The sequence below is a fragment of the Trichosurus vulpecula genome, chromosome 2 (assembly GCF_011100635.1).
Source record: "Trichosurus vulpecula isolate mTriVul1 chromosome 2, mTriVul1.pri, whole genome shotgun sequence".
Lineage (NCBI taxonomy): Eukaryota > Metazoa > Chordata > Mammalia > Diprotodontia > Phalangeridae > Trichosurus > Trichosurus vulpecula.
In genome coordinates this window covers 83,403,326-83,426,581 of record NC_050574.1, presented here as the reverse complement: position 1 = coordinate 83,426,581, position 23,256 = coordinate 83,403,326, and the positions used below count along the sequence as shown (strand labels likewise).

Genomic DNA, 23,256 nt, shown 5'->3' with positions numbered 1-23,256 from the left:
TGTCCTGAAGAATTTTATACAGATCATGACTTATTGTAACCCCCTAAGAATGCCTTGGATTAATGCAAATAATCCCTCTTGGGTTATAATGAACAGTGGAGGCTGGAACACTGTACACAAATAGGATCTCATATATTCATTTATGGGAAGCTAGGTGGTGGAGTGGATAGAATGTAGAGCCTGGAGTAAAAGAAAAGAATGATCTTCTGCATGCAAATCTGGCCTCAGACACTTACTAGGTGTGTGGGTTTGAGCAAGTCACTTAACCCTGTTTGCCACAGTTTACTCAATTGTAAAATGAGCAGAAGGAAGAAATGGCAAATCACTCCAGTATCTTTACCATGAAAACTGAACGGGTCAGAAATGACTGAAAAATAACAAACATTCATTTTTGAATCCATGTAGCTTCCATCCTTTTAGTCCTTAACAATGTGTTGTTGAATAAAGACTCTGTATAGAAGGACTTGCTTTGCATTGACAATAATAGTTTCCAAACTTCAGGCTTGCTGAAACCCAATTGGGCTGGTGAGACTCCAGATGATACTCATTCTAAGGTCTTGACCAGTAAACTCCAAGTCCTTTTTTTTAAAATCACACATCACTATTTGGCAGTGGGGAAAAATTTGAAGTGGACCTTCAATATTTTTTAGTTTACATATTTACAAATGCTCTAGTGTGCTAAGAATTATATACATTATAAAACTTATGCAAAACAAAAAATTTAAAAGATCAGATAAAGATGGAATAATTGATCTAAAGCCCCTGAAATTTTGTGAGGAGAGTGACATGGTCACACATACCAATGGCCTGTGTGTAAAGATTGTTGAAGGGAGAGACTTGAGGCAGGGAAACCACTTAGGAGATTCTTAGAATAGTATAGAAAAGAAGTCATGAGTCCTGAAGCTGGGGGTCAAGAGTCTATGTAAACATAGAAAAGGTGAGAAGATTGAGAGATGTTTTTAGAGGTAGAAAGAACAGATTTGGCAACTGATTAGATAGAGTGAGGAAGTATTAGAAGTTGAGAGTGACACCAAAGATTTGAATTAAGATGACTGGAAAGTTGCTAGTGCTTTGGACAGTAATATGAAAGTTCTAAAGAACAAGAGGTTTTGAGGGAAAGATGAAGTAATGAGATTTGTAAAGTAGACTGCAAACCACTCATGCATATCTCTCCTCTGATACTCACACTTCAACACCAAAAAATTTGAAAATTGCATTCGTGCTTGTGGGCATGAGAGGGGAGGGCAAGAAAAAAAGGGATAGAGACAGAAAGGAAGAGAGAGAAGCCAGGAGAGAGTCTTAGTTTACACCCACACATATAGGAGAAAACATGGATGATTGTCCACATAATTAAAATGATTAAAAAGAATCATATAAGTAAAAGAAATAAGAAAAAAAAGAAGAAAGACTAAAAAAGGAAGAGAGAAGTTGGTCAATAATGTTAAATACAACAAAGAAGCAAAGAGCTTGAGGACTAAAAATTATCTGCAAGCAGGACCTCACCTCTCCACATCCTGAGTCCTCTTTCAATCTTACCATACATGAGTAGGACATTTTTAATGTCTCTCTCTAGGTTTTTATGCTCTGTTAGGGTGTGAATATGCCCAGCAATAAGCCACAATTTGTCAAATGGCTGGTGCTTCAACCTATTGAGCTTCTAATCTCTCCTAACTTGGTGTGACCTGAAAGGATTTCTAACTCATATGCAACTTAACTGGACTGTGTATTCTGAAGCAAACCAAAATAACAACACTGGCTTTAAAAGTCTTGTCAGCAGGAAATCTGATGATCCTAATGTGGTCTGAAATCTCAGCTCCCTCATCCATTCTTCTGCACCCATGGGGGTACAACATCATGACCCCCTACACACACATACACATACCAAAGCATTATCATCCCTAATGGAAAGATGCCTAAACAGTCTCTTTCTCGGATAACACTATATGTGCTTCATCCCATCTGACTGGACCTCCATTGACTTTCCCTTGCTGTCTTCTTAGATTCTTCAGGGGCTTTCTAAGTGGCAGTTAAATGAAGCTCTGCTAGATATCTCACAGAATGATCACAGGAGGAACCCACCATCATGTGTTTCTTTGAGATCTACTCCCACAAGTCTCTAGAATATTTCTTAATCCTATTCTCACAGGGACTCCAAACTCTTACCAAAATATCTGGTAAATTGCTGTCTGTAATCCCATATCTCCCGTGGCACTTTAAAAGAGCTGGAAAAATACAAAATAAGCTTAAAAATCAAGTAAACATTTGTTAAGTGCATATTACATATCCGACACTGTGTTAAGTGTTGGGATGCAAAGAAAAGGAAAAAAAATCCTGCTTTCAAGAAGTTCAAAATCAACGAGGAGAGACAACATTCAAACAAAGATGAACAAACAATATATGTACAGGATGGATTGAAGTCAATTAGAGAGGTAAGGCACTAGCATCAAAGAGAGAACAGGAAAAGCCTCTTGAGAAAGAAAAAGAAATTTAGTTGAGACTTGAAGGATTCTATGAAAGTGAAGGGGCATAGATAACAGGGAGAGAATTCAAGGCATAAGAATGGCCAAGTTGGAAGATGGAGTGTCTTCTGGGAGGAACAGAATGGAGGCCAGTGTCAATGTTTAAGGAGTAGATGGAGGGAAGTAAGGTGTAAAGAGTGATGATAAGAATAGCAAAAATTTAAAGAATACAAGGGAAAGATACTGAGATGTAAGTTCATAGGGCAAAGTTCATCTCAGAATTTGATTGGACTTACTTTCACATGAAGATGGAAGCAATGAGATTGAGAAGGTAGCTGAAAAAAATGAACTTGTCCCCTGGGCAAATTCTCTCTCTGTACCAGTTTCCCCATCCAGTTATTCACATGAGAAAACTGAAGAGCCTTAATGTTTAAAAACTGAGGAACCCAAACACCTGATCTGTCTGGTAGTTATTGAGCAAATATTAAAACTGAGCTTATAGTTTAGTATTCCTAGATGAAGATTTGGGAAGGAAATGGGAAGGTAACTAAGCTAGGTTAAAGTTTCTGAGTACGGGAAGCAAACCTTTCACCGAGAAGAGGATTTCAAAGAAAGGGTGAAGCCTTTATGTTTTAGCAAGGAGAGACCACTCTGATCATTTTTCTAAATAACTTGGTATTTAGAGCTAATAATGTCCTGCTAGGCAGATGAGAGAGTCAAGACTTCAAGGTGACAGAACAAGGGAGGCTTTCTGCTGGTCCTAGTTCATAGTTTCTTAAGTCAATAAATCAACACACGTTTGTTAAGAGCTTCCTATTTGCCAGGCACTGTGCTAAGCTCTGGGGATACAAACACAGTCAAAAAGCAAAAGAAAGCTTTAAATGGGAATAGAGGAAGGACAATACATTAGAAGGAGTTGAAAAGCTAAGGTGAGAGGGATGGGGGAAGGTACTTTCCGGAGTGTATGGGGACATTGCCAGAGTCAGAAGCAAAGCCAGGAGAGGAATGGAAGTTGGCTGTCTTGAGCCCTTCCTCAAAATGGAAGTTCTCAGAAGACCTTACTAGTGAGAGAAGTGGACTACAGTGGCAGAGAGATTTTCCAAAGAGAAAAGGCCACAGACACAGAGCAATGATCCAGGACAAGGAGAACATCAGCACTAAGGGAACTTTCAGGGAGAGAAGGTAGTTGGCAAACTCGAGAGAGACAGGAAAAGAGCCTTTTCTGAGCACTGGGGAAAAGCACAATTCTAAAGGTAGAGACTGAAAGACTGATTTTGATTAGGTGAATCTATGCTAACCATAACCTAGGGATTATTGCATCACCAATTTAGAGCTAGAGTATCCAGAAGGTTGAGTACAATCTCCTCATTTTATTGATGAAAAAAATGAGGCCCAAAGGTAGTAATTGACTTGGCCAGGGTCATATAGGTAGGAAGAGACAGATCCAGGATTTGCATTCAAATTCTTTGACTCTAAAGTCAATGCTATTTCTATTTCTGTTTAATTATTTTTCCAATTTAAAAATATATATATATATATATATTTAAATATATATTATTATATATTATATATATATTAAATATATTTATATATATCACCTTCATTGTCCAATACATCGATTTATTTGCCCCACTTAGAAGGCCACACTTTGTAAGAAGGAAGACAGTAGAAAAAAAAGAAAAAAGAATGCAGTAAAACTAACTCACCAACTGAATCTCTCAGTTTCTGCAGTGTTGTACATACAGGATTTCTTGGCCACTCTTTCAAAGAAGGCAGGGATATAAGATTCTTTTATCTCTACTTTATAACAATGTGAATGAAAGGAACAAAGTAAATACTGAATGCTGCACAAATGCAATGACCACACTTCACTCTAGTGATTATGCATTTTTTTCTTGAAAGGAACGTTTCAATACAGCTGGTTTTAAAGCAAACAAAGGAACAGAAGGGACCATGAACAGTCAGGACAAAATTCGCTATTTGTCAGGTAATTTTCAAGAAGCAGGAGTTGCAGTTATGACTTCAGATGATTACCATTAAATAGACATGGACTATGATAGAGGTGCTAATTGTGTATGGCCAGCAAAACTCTGAACGGTATCCTGAGAGTAAAATGTAACTGGGAAGTGTTTAACTAAATAAGTAAAAATAGAGTACAACATACACAATGTTAAATTGTGGCTCTCAAAATCAAAGTGTGGGGGCAGCTAGGTGGCACAGTGAGTAGAGCACCAGCTCTGGAGTCAGGAGGACCTGAGTTCAAATCTGGCCTCAGATACTTGACACACTTACTAGCTGTGTGACCTTGGGCAAGTCACTTAACTCCAATTGTCCTGCCTTCCTCCCTCCAAAAAAGAGATACACAAAATCAAAGTGTGTCTCATAGGAATCTATTTCTATTTCAGTTTGACACCAATGCACTAAGTAATAAAGAATCTAAACTCCCAAATCAAAAACTAGTCATACTGTAAAAGTAAACATTACTTGGAGGAGATTTTAATGTTCCTCTTTCAGAGCTAAATACATCCAAAAGACAAATCAAACAGAACATGTAGAGCTGAAAGCACTGTTGAAAAACTTAGATTTTAAAAACCCTTATACTCCTTGGAAAATGAATATATATAAGCCAACTTCCATATAATTTAGTAATACAAGGTATCATTAGCAGGGTAAAAAAAACTGATCATGTGATATAAAGAGAAAAAAACATGAAGCATAAGCTTCACGGACAATTACAAGGTAAAAATCATTAACATATAGAATAAAAGGAAAATAAATGGAATTCATTTGACACTATATAATGACAGCCTGAGAAATGATATTTTGGAAAAATAAATAATAACTATATAAAAGAGAATGATAACAATATGATAACATATCATTTTGGGGGGGGATGAATTGAAAGAGTTCTTCTGGGAAAAAAAACTTCTCTGAAAATTTAAGAAGCCCCAGAAATTTGACTTGCCCTCTTTTCTCTTCGAATTTTTCCTCCTCTCAATGTTTAAAAAAAATTATTTGTAGACCAAACAGAAATCATATTACTATCTCAATAAGTGCAGAAAAAGTCTTTGATAAAATAAAACACCCATTCATATTAAAAATATTAATGAGTTGGAATAAGTTGACCTTTCTTTAAAATGATAAGTAATATCTATCTAAAACCATCAGCAACAATTGTCTGTGATGAGGATAAGCTAGATGCCACCCCAATCAGATCGGGGTGAAGCAAGAATGCCTGTTATCACCACTCTTACTGAATAGTGTACTAGAAAAGCTAGGTATAGCAATAAGAGTAGAAAAAGAAATTGAAGTATTAGAATAGGAATAAGTAAACAAAACAATGACTCTTTGCAGATGATATCTGGTATACTTAGAGAATCCTAGGGAATCAACTAAAAAATACTTTAAATTCTGAACAACTTTGGCAAAGTTCCAAGATATAAAATGAACCCACATTAGTCATCAGCATTTTATTTTTTACCAACAAAGTAAAGCACCAAAGGGTAGAGAAATTCCATTTAAAATAACTGCCAACAATATAAAATACTTGGGAGTCTACTTGCTAAGAGAAACCCAAGAATTATATGAACATGATTACAAAGCATTTCTCACCCAAATAAAGTCAGATCTAAACAACTGGAAAAATATTAATTCCTCATGTGTAAGCCACACCAACATAATAAAAATGACAACTCTAAATAAATTAATCTACTTATTCAATGACATCGCAATCAAACTACCAAAAATTATTTTATAGAACCAGAAAAAATAATACCAAAATTCATCTGGAATAACAAAGGGTCAAGAATATCCAGGGAATCAAAGAAAAAAATTGTGAAGGAAGGTGTCCTAGTCATACCAGATCCCAAATACTATGTTATGAAACAGTAATCATCAAAACAATCTGGTACTGGCTAAGAAATAGAATGATGGATCAATGGAATAGATTAGGAACACAATACATTGTTGTGTTGTTAAGCAAAATGGGCACTTAGTTCAACCAAGTGCCCTTGAAGAGTTTGGCTTTTGTTCCCTTTGAGTAGTTCAGTGTATTTCATTGAGCCTTACTAGGTGCTAAGCCCCAGGTCCAAACCCCTATTGGATGTAAAACCTATGTGGGTGTGGATTGGCAACTAAGGTGGGGCACAAGGTGGGGCTAACTCCAGGGAGGGCCTAGTTTACATGTCTGAAACAGCAGAGGCTTTTAGACCATGTGAGTTTAAGTCGCCTCTTTGTGACGATTCTAGGTCACGTGGGTGAGTCGCAAGTGTGACTCACCCCTGACCCTGAAAAAGATATAAAACCAGGGGTTGGCTTTCTATTTTTGGAGCTCTTACCCACAGCCATGGTGGTGCATGTGACTCTGGGCCATCCCTTGTTCTGAACTCCCGGGCTGAACCTAGATGTTGGTAACTATGAATTGTATTGGGTCTATCTGTTTGTAATTTGTGCAGGGCTCTCACTTGTGGTGGTGCTGAGTTGGAGACTCCGGGCAGCTGTAGCTAGGAGCCCTCCAGCTTGCAACCCAGACGCTGAGACTTTGTTAAACTCTGGTAACTATGTATTGGGATTGGAATCAGACAAGGTCTGTCTGTTGATGTTTGTACTTTGTTTGTATTTTGTTCTTAAGTTCAGGGTGCTGGCTTTTTCCCCCTGAACTAAGTGAATGATATTTGTATGCTGAATTAAAGTAAGCTTGCCAACCCCTTAACCTTGCTTTCCTTAGTTAAGCAGATCAAAAGAACCTGTGCTTTTGCAGTGTGCTGGTAGCGTTCTTGTTTGTGGGGCTTTCACCCCCACAACAACTGCTAGCCGGATTGTTGAAACAATTGTAGTAAATGACCACAGTAATTTAGTGTTTGATAAACCCAAAGGTCCAAGTTTCTGGAACAAAAAGTCACTATTTGACAAACACTGGTACAAAACCTGAAAACAGTATGGCAGAAACTAAGTATAGAGCAACATCTCACACTGTATACCAACATAAGTTCAAAAATGGGTACAAGATTTACAGGGTGCTACCATAAGCAAATTAGAAGAGCATGAAATACTTTACCTCTCAGATCTATGGATAAGTGAAGAATTTAGAACCAAATAAGAGATAGAGAGTATTTCAAAATGTAAAATGGATCATTTTGATTCTATAAAATTAAAAAGTTTTTAAACAAATAAAAGCAGTGGAACTAAAATTAGAAGAAAAGCAGAAAACTGGGGAACATTTTACAACAAATATCTCTGATGAAGGCCTCACTTCTCAAATATATAGAGCACTGAGTCAAAATTATAAGAATACAAGTCATCCCCCAATTCATAAATGGTCAAAGGATATGAACAGGCAGTTTTTAGACAGAGAAATCAAATCTATCTATTGTCATATAAAAATGCTCTAAATCACTACTAATTAGGGAAATGCAAATGAAAACAACTCTGAGGTATCACCTCGAACCCATCAAATTGGCAGAAAAGGAAAATGGCAAATGTTGGAGGGGATTTGGAACAACTGGGACACTAATGCGCCATGGGTGAAGTTGTGAACTGATCTAACAATTCTGGAGAACAATTTAGAACTAAGCCCAAAGGGCTACAAAACTATGCATACTCTTTGATCGAGCAATACCACTAACAGGTTGGTATCCCAAAGAGATACAATAAAAGATGGAGGTGGGGAAACCTATTTGTACCAAAATACTTATAGCGGCTCTTTTTGTCTTGGCTAAGAATTGAAAATTAAAGGCATTCTCATCATTTGGGGAATGGCTAAACAAGTTGTGGTATAGAATTGTAGAGAAATTAATATTTATACTATTATGCTAACAACTAATTGTGGATTTGTGATCCACCTTTTTTCCTTCTATTGTCTGTAAAGGCCAAATTCTTATTAATGTCAGTCAGTCTGTGGAGGGAGAGGCTGATTGATGAAAATGCCTCTAGCCCTCAAGGAGCATGCTCATCAATTTTGGGCAGGACCTCACCCAACTAGGAGCATTTATTTCTTTTTGGAGTATAAATGAAATGAGCAAGGCCTTCCCTTGAGGAAAGGAACCCTCGTCCTTGGTTCCCTTCCTTAAAGTATGTGTTTTGCATTACTACACCTGTATAATCGATATTAAATTGCTTTCCTTTTCAATGGTGTGGGAGGGAGAACAGGGAGAGAATTTAGAAGTCAAAAATTTAAGAAAAAAAATGTTAAAAATCTTTTTTACATGTAATTGGGGAAAAATAAAATATTAGAGTTTAGAATGATCTAGCTTATGAAGGAGAAAACCAACCAGCAAGGTCCAGGTGGAAATGGTTTCCCCTACTCTGATTGCTGAAGGCTGCTTACTGCGGGGATTAAAATTGTCCATCCTACAATGAAACAGACCTAGGCAAAACTCTGAGCCAATAATGCTTTATTAAAGGGTCTATGATCCCTTGTAATAAAATTGATCTTCCTCATGATCTTCAATGCCCCCTTCTTCCCGCACCTTGTATTTATAGAGTTTGATACCCAAATATATAAAAGAGGCTTGATAAAATACAAAATTCCATTGCTTGATATATGAAGGATAAGCTAAAATAAACAAAAATGATCTGTCAGCAGGGTCATAAGTTGGGTGAAGTGAGTAATATCCATATGGTCACCTGCTTGTGTTGGACAAAAGAGTATGTCTGGACTGCAGACATACAAAAATAAATTGGAGGACTTTCCACGTGATTGAGTCACCTCCACAACACTGGGCTTGGTCACTATGACAAAGAAAAATAATAGTGGGGGCCTCTAGTTATCTTCTTATGATTAAGTTAGTAAACTCACAGTCTGCAGCTCACAGCTCTGGGGCCAAATATACAGAACTTGTAATCACTACCGCTATAGAATCATATCAAATTGATTGATACTGATTGGAATAGGGCAGGAGTCCTCAATAAATCACCTTTTACATAAGTCCTATGATGAAGCCATATTCTCAGAAGGAGGAGCTGAAGACTTTTAGCCTACCTTCTCATTAAATTCCACCAATCAAGGATGATTTTCACTTGTCAGTGAAGTTCCTTTTCAGAAGATATTTAAGGCATTTCAGGGTCTCTCTTGAGATCTCTGGTTAATAAGAGAAATCATTGACCATCAATTTATTGATTTCCAGCTACTCTAATTAATAAATTGATTAATAATTTCCCAAAACTCTGTCTCTTGGAATTTTCATTCATCTCAGTTGTAATGGAATATTATTGTGCTATAAGAAATAATGAGCAAGATCATTTCAGAAAAACCTGGAAAGATGTACATGAACTGACACAAAATGAAGTAAGAACAACCAGGAGAATATTTTACATCTGTGAATGACTTAGCTATATTCTGTAATATAATGACCTAAGACAATCACAAAGGACTCGTATGAAAAATGCTATCTGTCTCCAGAGAAAGAACTGATGGCATTCGAATACAGACCACAGGATACTAATATTCAGTTTGTTCCTTCCTTTCTTCTTCTTCTTCTTCTTCTTCTTCTTCTTCTTCTTCTTCTTCTTCTTCTTCTTCTTCTTCTTCTTCTTCTTCTTCTTCTTCTTCTTCTTCTTCTTCTTCTTCTTCTTCTCCTTCTTCTCTCTCTCTCTCTCTCTCTCTCTCTCTCTCTCTCTCTCTCTCTCTCTCTCTCTCTCTTTCCTTCTTTCCTTTTTTATTTGAATTTCCTTCAACAAAATGACTATTGTGGAGATGTTTTGTATCATGGCACACTTAAAATCTACATCATCAGATTGCTTACAATCTTAAGGAGGAAAAAAGAGGAGCAGGGTAGGATAGAATTTGAAATTCAAAACCAAAAGAAATGTTAAAAAATTGTTTTTATAGGGAATTGGGGAAAAAATATTATCTTAAAAACAGAAATGATTCACAGATAGAGAATAGTAGAGCAATTTCTATTATATCCTTTATTGTGATCGTTTATCCACAAAATCTACAAAAGCAAAGAAACATAGGAGCTGGATGCAAGCTGGGGTGAGGAGTCTTTTCTGACCTTTTAGGTCCTGTTTAGTTGGCATGCACAGTAAATCAGTCAAAAACAAGAACTAAGTGAAGAAAAAGACATAACCCCCTTCCCTCTTTTTAGGTACATATTTTGGACTTTATTGTGTATGTCTGCCATCAAGGAAAAAAACTGCATTTTGTTCTGTTTTCTGGCTAATACAAAACCTCTCTTTTTTGCTTCAGGTTAGAATCTCAATGCCTACATCATTTAATATTGGTGAAATTTGTTGATTTTATTGTGGGGAGGGGAGAATTAAATATTTCTTCCTGTTTTAATTTTTGGGAGGAACCTATTTTTAATTAAACAAATTTCACGTGACCTGAAATAATGACTTACAAAACAGCCTAGCAGACCTAACTTTAGGTGTTTAAAAAACAAGTTAAGTGGCTATTCCCAAGATTCATTTCTATTTGGGAACTGAAATAATACAGCACCACCTAGAGGCCTGCTTGAATAGCATAGTCCCTAGAAGAAATTAAAGACTGGTCATTAGAGTCAATAAAATTGAAATGTAAATTTAAAGATTTCTTTCTAAAAAATAATTCAGGACATGAAATCTTAAAAGTGTAAAGCAGTTCTGGAAAAGACTTTAGAAGTCACCATTTCATTTTACAGATGAGAAAACAGGGGGCCAAGGAAGCTAAGAAATGCCCCCAAAGTCATACATAAAGTTATACATCTCAGAATTCAAGCTCAAGTCCTCTGCCTCATGTTGATTTGTCTTCCTATTATGTATTGGGTGAAGTACTTCAAAATAAATTAAGGATTTAGGAAACTAAATTATCTGGGAGACAAGATATTTCTTTAAAATCTAAATCCAAGTACCTAAAAATTTCTTAAATAATAGTTGAAGTCAGAATAATTTCCATTTAAAGGGAAGGGGTGTATTGATAAGCTCTGAATAGTGAGTATTTTATAGTAATGTGATATTGGAGGAGTGGGAGGAGGGAGTCTAGTCAATAAGCATTTATTAAACACCTACTTGAGGCAACTAAGTGATACAGTGGATAGCATGCTGGGCCTATAGTCAGGCTGACTTCAAACTGGTCTTGGGCACTTGCTGTGGTGCCTTGGACAAATCACTTAACCCTTGTCTGCCTCAGTTTCCTCAACTATAAAATAGGGGTGACAACAGGACCCATCTAGTAAGGATCAAATGAGTTAACATATAGAAAGCACTTTGTAAACCTTAAAGTGCTATACATGAAAACAATTTATTATTTTTTAATTAATTTATTTATTTTTAGTTTTCAACATTCATTTCCACCCCAAGACAGTGTGTATTCTGATTATGCCTTCCTCCAATCTGCCCTCCTTTCTATCACCCTTTCCCCTTCTCTTATCCCTTTACCTTCTATTTTCCTGTAGGGCAAGGTAGATTTCTATACCCCATTGCCTGTATGTCTTATCTCCCAGTTGCATGTAAAAAAAATTTAACATTCATTTTTAAAACTTTGAGTTCCACATTCTCTCCCTTCCTCCCTTCCCATCCACCTTTATTGAGAAGGCAAGTGATTCAATATAGGTTATACATGTGTAGTCATGCAAAACACTTCCATAACAGTCGTGTTCTAAAAGACTATATTTCCCTCTATACTATCTTGCCCACCATTTATTCTGTTCTCTCCTTTGACCTATCCCTCCACAAAGTGTTTGCTTCTGATTACCTCTTCCCCCAATCTGCCATCCCTTCTATTATCTCCCCTCTCTTATCACCTTCCCCCCTCCTTTCCTGTAGGGTAAGATAGATTTCCATACCCAATTCAGTGTGTATCTTATTGCCTTCTTAAGCCAAATCTCATTAGAGTAAGCTTCATTTATTCTCTCTTACCTCCCCGCCCCCACTTCCTCTCCACTGTAAAAGCTCTTTCTTGCCTCTTTTATGAGTGATGATTTACTACATTCTACCTCTCTCTTTCTCTTTCTCCCAGTACATTCTTCTCAACACTTAATTTTATTTTGTAGGTATCATCCCTTCATATTCAGCTTACTCTGTGCCCTCTGTGTGTGTATATATATATGTGTGTGTGTGTGTATGTATATATGTGTATGTGTATATGTGTGTATGTGTGTATATATGTATGTATGCATATGTATATATGTGTGTATGTTCTCTCTAACTACTCTAATACTGAGAAAGGTCTTATGAGTTACAAATATCATCTTTCCATGTAGGAATGTAAACAGTTCAACTTTAATAAGTTCATTATGGTTTCTCTTTCCTGTTTATCTTTTAATGCTCCTCTTGATTCTTGTATCTGAAAGTCAAATTTTCTATTCAGCTATGTCTTTTCATCAAGAATGCTTGGAAGTCCTCTGTTTCATTGAATATCCATTTTTTGCTCTGAAGTACTATACTCAGTTTTGCTGGGTAGGTGATTCCTCTGTAATATCATGTTCTGAGCCCTCCAATCCCTTAGTGTAGAAGCTGCTAAATCTTGTATTATCCTGATTGTGTTTCCACAATACTCAAATTGTTTCTTTCTGGCTGCTTCAATATTTTACCCTTGTCCTGGGAACTCTGGAATTTGGCTAAAATATTCCTAGGAGTTTTCCTTTTGGGATCTCTTTCAGAAGGTGATTGGTGAATTCTTTCCATTTCTATTTTACCCTCTGGTTCTAAAATATCAGGGCAGCTTTCCTTGATAATTACTTCAAAGACGATGGCCAGGCTCTTTTTTTGATCATGGCTTTCAGGTAGTCCAATAATTTTTAAATTATCTCTCCTGGACCTATTTTCCAGGTGAGTTGTTTTTCCAATGAAATATTTCACCTTATCTTCCATTTTTTTCATTCTTTTAGCTTTGTTTTATAATTTCTTAATTTCTCACAAAGTCATTAGTTCCCATTTGCTCCATTCTAATTTTTAAAGATTTTCTTCAGTGAGCTTTTGGACCTCCTTTTCCATTTGGCCAATCGTGCTTTTTAAGGCATTCTTCTCATTGGCTTTTTGGATCTCTTTTGCATTAATCTATTTTTAAAGGTGTTATTTTGTTCAGCATTTTTGGGGTCTTCAAAAAAGCAAGCTGTTGACTCATTTTTCATGATTTTCTAGCATCCCTCTCATTTCTCTTCCCAATTTTTCCTCTGCTTCTCTTACTTGATTTTCAAAATCTCTTTGACCTCTTCCATGGCCTGAAACTAATTCATATTTTTCTTGGTGGCTTTGGATGTAGGAGCTTTGACTTCATTGTCTTCTTCTGGTTGTTTGTTTTGATCTTCTTTGTCACCAAGGAAGTAAGTACCTTGTCATCAAGAAAGTAAGATTCTATAATCTAACTTCCTCCCCACTCCCCCCTCCCTCACTGCTGTTTGCTCATTTTCCTAGCTAATTACTTGACTTTTGAGCTCTTTGTTAAGTGGAAGGTGTACTTCCCCAAGCTTCAGGGGTTTTGTGCAGCTGTTTTCAGAGATACTTCTAGGGGCCTATAAATTTTCAGTCCTTCCAAGATAGTATGATCATAGGAGAGGTGTTCACTCCTCTCCAGGCCTGTGCTCTGGTCTGTGAGCAGCCACAAGCACTCTTTTCTGCCTTGGAACTGTGAGGAGGATTCTCTCATCACTGCCACCACAAGCTCTACCATGCCAGCACTCCTTCTCACCCCAGGACCACCACCTAGGATTATGACCCAGATCCAAGCATGAGCAAAGCAAGAGAATCTTGCCTCAGCACTAGCAAAGAGATCCCTGCAATCCCCCTCTAATCAACCACTCAATTCCCCCACTGTCTGTAGGCTGAGAGTTCCAGAAGCAGCCATGACTGCAACCATGGCTGCTGCTACTCTGGGGCTGGGGCTGGGGCTGGGCCCAAACCAGGCTCCTGTCTCACCCAGGTAAGAGACCTTTCCCACTGATTTTTGAAACTGTCTTTGGTATTTATGGGTTGAGAAGCCTGGAAACTGCCAAAGCTGCCAGTAATTCAGTCCCCTAAGGCCTGCTCCAGCCCCATCTGTGCTGGTACAGCCCGTGCTGGACTGCAGTCCTCTCCCAGCCCAGTGCAAATGACCCTTTCTGTTGACCTTCCATATTGTCTTGGGCTGTAAATTTGTTTCAGTCTATCATTTTGTGGCTTCTGCTGCTCTAAAATTTGTTTAGAGTGATTTTTTACAGCTATTTTGAGGGATTGAGGGGAGAGCTCAAGTAAGTTTCTGCTTTTACTCTGCCATCTTGGCTCTGCCCCTCATTTATCATTTTTACCAGTAAGAAGACTGGTGTCACTAGATCATAGAGGACAATGAAAGGAATACATTATAAGAAGTTTGGGAAGGTAAGAAGAGGCCAGGTTATGAAGGATTTTCAAAGTCAAACAGAAGATTTTATATTTGATCCTGGAAATAATACAAGGTCCTGGAGTCATCTAATGGTGCATGCACATAGGAAGCTCTTTTCTTTAGAAAGATCACTTTGACATCCAAGTGGTAAATGGACTGAAGTAGGGAAGATTTGTGGCAGGGAGAACAACCATAGGCTATCATAATAATCTTGGCATTAGTTGATAAGGTCCTGCACCAGGTTGGTGATAGTATCAGAGGAGAAAAGGGGGTACCAAAGAAAGATGTTGCAGAGCTAAAATCAATAATCCTTGGCAATAGATTGGATGTGGGGGAGAGGATAAGAATCAAACCTATCAGATGATATCTAGTTTGAAAGACTGAGTGACAGGAAGTTTGGCTGTACCTTTTACAGTAATATGGAAGTTCAGGAGATGGGACGGTAGGTGTGTGTGTATGTTTGGGGGGAAGATAATGATTTTATTTATTTTATAACTTTTTTAAAAATATTTTATTTTTTCCCTATCACATATTAAAATAATTTTTAATGTCATTTTTAAAAAATTTTGAGTTGTAAACTCTCTTCCTCCTCTCTCCCTCTCATTGAGAAGGCAAACAATTTGAGATAGGTTATATAAGTGCAGTCATGCAAAACATATCTCCATGTTAGTCATGTTGTGAAATAAAATATGGTCAAAAAGAAAAAGAAAGTGAAGAGTAAGTAGTATTTGATCTGCATTCAGATTCCATCAGTTTTCTCTCTGGAGATGGACAGCATTTTTTCATCATAAGTCCTTCAGAAATATTCTCAGATCCTGGTATTGCTGAGAATAGATAGTTGACCATCATACAACATTGCTGTTACTGCATATAACGTTCCCCTGGTTCTGCTCCTTTCATGGTTCATCAGTTCATTTTGATCTCTCCAGGTTTTTCTGAAAGCAACCTGCTCATCCTTTCTTATATCACAATAGTATTCCATCACAATCATATACAATGACTCATTCAGCCATTTCCCAGTTGATGGATATCCCTTCAATTTCCAATTCTTTGCAATCATTAAAAGAGCTGTTACAAATATTTTTGTAAACAAAGGTACTTTTCCTTTTTGTTTTGTTTTTTATCTCTTTTGAGATATGGACCTAGTAGTGTTATTGCTTGGTCAAATGTTGTGCTTGGTTTTATAGCCCTTTGGGAATAGTTCCAAATTGCTCTCCAGAATAGTTGAATCAGTTTCACCAACAGTATATTAGTGTCTCAGTTTTCCCATATCCAGTCCAATGTTTGTTGGTCTCCTTTTCTATCATCTTAGTAAATTTGTTAATTGGATTCCTTAAATGGATAAGGATTTAGAGCATTTGTCTCCCATAGTCTATAGAAAGCTTTGATTATTTTGTCTGAAAACTGCCTATTCAAAACCTTTGACTATTTACCAATTGAGGAATGACACTTATCTTTATAAATTTGACTCTGTTCTCTATATATTTGAGAAATGAGGTCTTTATCAGAGAAATTTGCTCTAAATTTTCTTTCATACTTGTGATTACTGTGTATTTCTCTCCATCCTATCCCCCCCCCCCATTTATCCTACAATCTCTCCTTTTACTTTATCCAGCCATAAGAGTTTTGCTTCTCTCTTTTACCTACTGCAGTTTACCCTCCCTTCTATCAAACCTCTCCCTTCTTTTATTCCTTTCCCTTCCTACTTTCCTATAGGGGAAGATAGATTTCTATACCTAACTGAGTGTGTATGCTATTCTCTCTTGGAGCCAATTCTGAAGAGAGTAAGGTTCACTCACTAACCTCCCCCCCCAGCCCAAACCACCAAAACCACCCCCTGCCCATCTCCAATCTGCCCCTCCACTGCAAAAGCTCTTTCTCAGTTCTTTTATGGGAGATACTACCCCCTTTCCCTTTCTCCCAGTGCATTCCTCTTTCTCACCCCTTAATTTTATGTTTTTAGATAACCATCCCATCATATTCAACTCACACCCATTCCCTTTCTCTGTGTATCCTCTGTCTAACTGCCCTACTGAGAAAGTTTTAGCAGTTATAAATATCATTTTCCCATGTAGGAATGTAAAAAGTTTAACCTTATTGACATCCTTATGATTTCTCCTTCCTGTTTACTTTTCTATGCTTCTTTCGAGTTTGTATCCAAAAATCAAAATTTCTATTTAGCTCTGGACCTTTCATCATGAGTGCTTAAAAGTCTTCTGTTTTACTGAATACACATTTTTTTCCCTGAAGAATTATACACAGTTTTGCTCAGCAGGTGATTCTTGGTTTTAATCCTAGTTCCTTTGTGTTCCAGGATATTACATTGCAAGCCTTCCAATCCTTTAATGTAGAAACTGCTAAATCTTGTGTTATTCTGACTGTGACTCCACATTACTTGCATTCTTTCTTTCTGGCTGCTTGCAATATTTTCTCTTTCACCTGGGAACTCTGAAATTTAGCTATAATATTCCTGGGAATATTCATTTTGGGATCTCTTTCAGGCAGTGATTGGTAGATTCTTTCAAATTCTATTTTACCTTTGAGGTCTAGACTATCAGGGCAATTTCCCTCTATAATTTCTTGAAAGATGATGTCTAGGATCTTTTTATGATCATAGCTTTCAGGTAGTACAATTATTTTAAAATTATTTCTCCCGGAACTGTTTGCTAGGTCAGTTGTTTTTCCAATGGGATATTTCACATTTTCTTTTATTTTTTTTCATTCGTTTGATTTTGTTTTATTGTTTCGTGATGTCTCAAAATTCATTAACTTACACTTGTCCCATTCTAATTTTCAAGGAATTATTTTCTTCAATGAGAATTTTTACCTCCCTCTCCATATGACCAATTTTACTTCTTAAGGAGTTCTTTTCTTCAGTGAATTATTGGCTTTTTTTGCTTTTGGGCAATTCTGCTTCTCAAACCATTCTTCTCTTCACTGGATTTTTGTATCTGTCTTACCATTTGGTCTAGACTGTTTTTTAAAGTGTTTTTTCCAGTATTTTTTTGTGCCTCCTTTAATAAGCTGTTGACTTTTTTCATGCTTTTCTTGTGTCTCTTTCATTTCTCTTCCCAATTTTTCTTCTACCTCTCTTACTGGATTTTTAAAATCTTTGTTGATCTCTTCCATGGCCTGATGAATCCATATTTTTTCTATGAGCTTTTGGATGTAGCAGTTATAACTTTGTTGTCTTCTTCTGAAAGTGGGTTTTAATCTTCCTTGTCACCATAGTAACTTTCTATGGTCTTTATTTCTTTTGTTTGCTCATTTTTCTAGCCTATTTCTTGACTTTTAACTCTTTGTTAAAGTGGGGTTCTGCTTCTGGGGTTGAGGTGAACCTTCCCAAGCTTTAGGGTTTTTGTACAGCTGTTTTCAGAACTAGTTCTGGAAGTCTGTAAACTTTCAACTTCTCCAAGGTGATATGAGCTAAGGAGAAGTAGGCTTACACTTTTCCTGGCCTGTGCTCTAGTCTATGAGTGAACATAAGCATTCTTTTCTGCCCTGGAACTGTGACCACAGTCCCCACTTCCCCGAGGCCTCAAGCTCTGATGTGTTGTGTTCCTTCTTGCCCCAGGACTGCTACCCAGGACTGAAATGTAGGCATGAGTATGGGCAAAGTAAAAGAGTCCTGTCTCCAGTGTCAGCAATGGGCCCTCCAAAATCTCCTTCTGACAAATTATCTGACCCCCTTACCATCAGTGGTTTGAGATTTCAAGAAGCAGCTGCTGCAGCTGCTGCCTCAGTCATTCCCAAGGCCAGCTGCTGATTTGCTAGGGGTGGCCTGCACTGACCTGGCTAGCACTGAACAGCAGGCCATTCTCGTTCTGATGCCACAGATCTTTCCTGGAGACTCTTTAGTTGTCATGGACTAGAAAAATTGTTTCGCTCCATCTTTTTATGGATTCTGCCACTCCAGAATTGGTTTTCAGGCATTATTTTAAAGTGTTTGGGTAGCTTTTGGGGAGAGCTCAGGCAAATCCCTGACTTTTCTCAGCATTTTTGCTGTACACCAAATAATTTTATCTGTTAACATGTTAATGTTGGAGTCTCTATAGAACATCCAGTTGGCAATCCTGGAGGATATTGGGGATGTAAGATCAGTAGTCAGAATAGAGGATAGGACTGTATAAATAGATCTCAGAATAATCTGCAAAATGGTTTTATGTGGGCTTGATGGTAATAGGAAGAATCTGCTTTGCTAATGCAATGTTTTCAAATAAATTGGTCAGATACTTCCTATAAGTAGTGAATTATCATCCTGAATTTAAAAAATGACTTGCAAGCAAAATCATATTGGCACACATTTCAGCAGCATTCACTTTTCATAGATCAAAGCATTCTGTACTGCATAATCAAAATTTATAATGCATCTGGGAGAGCAGTAAACTCAGAGGGAGGCAGTAACCTTTTTCAGTCCTTTCTCTTCCCATTAATTAGGTGCCTCATATGATCCCTATGCCTCTCTTGACTTGCTTTGCCTTGTCTATAAAACCCCATTTCTCCCCTGTGAGTCTGAAATTATTGTTAGACTTCAGCTCAGCTCCTTGACTTAAATCCAGCCGTGCTGATTTCTGTAGCCTTCCATATCTCTGTCAATGGTCATGGTGAGTACCACAGTCCTATTTTCTGATCCTTCTGGTGATTATCAAAGGCCTCAGCTGAGTGTGGGGGTGAAACTCTTAGTTCTTTTATCCAAAACTGACCATGACAAATGGCATAGAAGTCAAGGACCCAGATCCCACAGAGGTAGGGAGCTTAGCAAGGGAGTGATGGCACTGAATGAGAACTAGCACCTGGATAAAAGAATTCTCTGTGGGTCAAACAACAGTCATTTAAAGATTCCCTAAAAGAAAACTGAAATGATCACAAAACATTCTCTAAGACTGAGTGAGGATTATTTTAACTAGATGGGAACAAGGCAGAATTTTGATTGTTTCCTAGACTAAAAAGCTTCTGTGTGAAAATAGAGAAGTCTTAGAGATGTCAGAACTGTTTGTCTGAATTAGTTTGGCAAGTATCCATGCCTAAAGAACTGGGCATTAATAGAACTGTAGAACATTGGTGTTATTTTTAATTAATTGTCTGATTTTACAAGGATTCATGTCTCCTTCCCACTGATGTCAGTAGAGCAGTAAAAAATATAAGACCTTCATTACACATGCACACAGTCTATCTATTACAAAGATTCACATAGGTCAGTCCAAATTTATATGAATCATGCTTTGTTTGAGGTCCATCACTTCTCTGCCAGTAGATTTACAGGATGATTCATCTTTAGGCTTCTGGATTCATGGTTTATCAGTGCATAGACTAGAGTTCTAAAGTCTTTCAAAGTTGTTTTTCTCTATATTGTCATCATTTGCCCTACCACTTCAGTCTGTATCAGTTCATAATGATCTTCCAATAACTTTAAAACTGTCTATTTTATTATGGCTTATAGGGCAATATTATTCCATTATCTATATACACCACAATTTTTTAGCTCTCCACCATTAGGAAACCGTCATCTCAGTTTCCTGTTTATGGTATCAATAAAAAGAGTTGCAATGAAAATTCTGAAAATCTATATTCTTTTCCTCTTTCATTACTTTCTGTTCTCTACTGTCTCATCTTAAATACCACCCCCCAGAATTGAGTTTGGAATTCTATATCAGGACAGAGCAGGGTAGAGAACAGCAAGATTATCGCCATCATCATATTTGGATTATTGAAGGCTAAGATTGTATTCCTTTTTTTCTAACTTCCATATAATATGACCAACTTATTGAACTTGCAGCCTACAAGAATAACTACCACATCTTCACATGAAATGACTGCTGTTACACATTAACTATAATACTGAGCACCCATCACAAAGAACTATGATTGATTTAATTCAAGTCAGCAAACAATTATATTAAGTTGCTACCATGTCCTAGATGGTATTAGGTTTGTGGAATATAATAAATATAAGTGCTGACTTAAAACATCATGTAATGCTTTAGAGAGGTTATCTCATTTGTTCCTCTCTGCCACCCTGAAAGGTAGGTACTATCATTATTTTTTCCATTTTTTTCAGGGGAGGAAATTGAGACTGAGAGAGTTCAGTGACTTGCCTAGGTTCATTCAGGTAGTAAGTATCTGAGACAGCATTTGAATTCATTCTCCTGACCCCCAGTTCTGTGCTCTAATACATTATGCCATCTAGATACATAAATAATACAATAAATCATAACCCCATTTCTGTTATCATTGAGTTTCAATTCCAATTGTTTGGGGAGGCAGTAGTACAACAAAGACACATGTAAGATTCACGTAGAGATAGAGTGGTGGCAAATAGTAGCAAAGGAAAAGTAGAAACTAGGTTATCTAGGAAATCTGGGGACATAAGAGAATATCAATGAGCTCTCCTACTCAAAAGGCATTGTTTGCATGAACCCAGACACCTTAAATGAAGACTTTAGGAACCTCTCCCATTAGCAGGACACTATGTAACTAGACAACTAGATACCAAGAATTATGGGGTAGTACCTCGGGCTGTCTGATATAATGCTACAGAGGGCTAACAAAAGGGAAAAAGTCCAAGGATGATGAAGCTATAATCCTGGGTTGGGGAGAATAGGGGGAACATTTCTTACGTTCTTGTTTGGTACAGGTTTTCAGAGAACCAGATTCAGATTCTGACCAGCTTAAATGATTGAGAGAATTACCTTGTTCAAGGTCAAGCTGGAGGAGGGTATGGGTGAGTGGGAGGGTGTGCCCCTTTTAGGGAAGAGAGCTAAGAACAGTTGGTCATTCTGGAGCACAAACTTCTGGGAGGAAAGGTAGACTGATATCTATTCTTCCTGCTAGAGTCAGGGGTAGCTGAGCTATAGAGAAGAGAGAGGAATGGCTGTGGATCATTAATCCCTCCACCCCATCTCTACTAGTCTTACCCCAAGGCTATGAAACATGCAATTTAAAGATAGGCCCAGGAAGAGACTTGGGATTGTAGCTTCCATTTTAAAAGCAAGTCCAGGACACCAATAGTTTAGACTTAATTATCTTGAAATAGGGAGTGCAAGTAAGCTGAGATAAAAAAAAAAATTTTTTTCAAAACAGAATAGTGGGTCCCTCAGGGCCACCTGTTCTGTGGTAGGTTTCTCCCATATGTTAACGTATATGGAAATTTTTTTTCCCTGCGTCCCCTGGGAAGATTTGTGTACTACATTTTGTTATAAGTTTCCTGTAGTCTTGAAAGCAAAGAACATAGAAGGAATGATCATGATCTGTATTACTAGATATACAACAATTTTACCCATGAAAAAGCCCTTCACCAGTTCCCTCTTCTGTTGGCCTTTGCTGTATAAGTACACTCAGAATCAGAGTGATTAACAGACCCTGGATACTTGTAGTCCATATCTCAGAATTCCGCTTTTCCTTAGAATTCCAAAGGCTTAAGGGATAGGGCTTCTATTGCTAGAATTCTGTATGTATATTTAGAAATACTGTACCCCATGCAAATAGGCACCCAATAAATCCTATTGAATGATAGAGAATATGTGTAGAATGATTCTGGGGAACTTTTCTTCTCAGACCATAATGACTCCAGCTATGAGACTCTTCAATGGATCCCACTTCCAGGTCAAAGAATTCATCCTTATGGGATTCCCTGGAATACATAGTTGGCAATACTGGCTATCTCTACCCCTGGCATTACTCTACCTCTCCTCCATCAGTGCCAATCTGCTCATCTTTATCACCATCTGGAAGGAACCCAAATTGCACCAGCCCATGTATCGATTCCTCAGCGTACTGTCTGTTGTGGACATGGGCCTGGCCACCACCATCATGCCTAAGATATTGGCCATCTTCTGGTTTGATGCCAAGGCCATCAGCCTCCCTGAGTGCTTTGCTCAGATCTATGCCATACACTGCTTTGTAGGCATAGAGTCAGGAATCTTCCTTTGCATGGCTTTTGACAGATATGTGGCTATTTGCCATCCCCTCCGCTATCCCACTATTGTCACAGACTCTTTTGTCTTCAAAGCCACAGTTTTCATGGTGCTCAGAAATGGACTGGCTGTTATCCCAGTGCCTGTGCTGGCTGCTCAGAGAGATTACTGCTCCTCAAATGAGATTGAGCACTGCCTGTGCTCCAACTTGGGGGTCACCAGCCTGGCCTGTGATGACAGGACACCCAATAGCATTTGCCAGATGATCCTGGCATGGCTCTTAATGGGGGCTGACTTAAGCCTGATCGTCCTTTCCTATACGTTAATCCTCCGCTCTGTGCTAAAGCTGAACTCAGCAGAAGCTGCATCTAAAGCCCTGAGTACTTGTAGCTCCCACCTCATCCTCATCTTGTTCTTCTATACAGTCATTGTTGTAATTTTTGTCACCCACCTGGCAGGGAGAAAGTATCCCCTGATCCCTGTGCTTTTCAATGTGCTGCACAACATCATCCCCCCATCCCTCAACCCTATTGTGTATGCATTTAGGACTCAAGACCTTAGGTTGGGCTTCCAGAAAGTGTTTCTGCCAGGCAAAAAGAGTAGATGA

The 23,256-nt window shown here is 37.8% G+C and overlaps 1 protein-coding gene across 1 annotated transcript; it reads left to right on the top strand.

The window, feature by feature from the left end:
- Positions 1-22,296: 22,296 nt before the first annotated feature.
- Positions 22,297-23,256, top strand: LOC118836522 (olfactory receptor 56B1-like). Its single transcript, XM_036743782.1, has one exon. It carries the CDS (start codon positions 22,297-22,299, stop codon positions 23,254-23,256), a length of 960 nt encoding a protein of 319 aa, XP_036599677.1.

Excerpts from the sequence above, each read along its gene's own strand:
- LOC118836522 (XM_036743782.1), top strand. The coding sequence starts at position 22,297 with ATGACTCCAGCTATGAGACTCTTCAATGGATCCCACTTCCAGGTCAAA.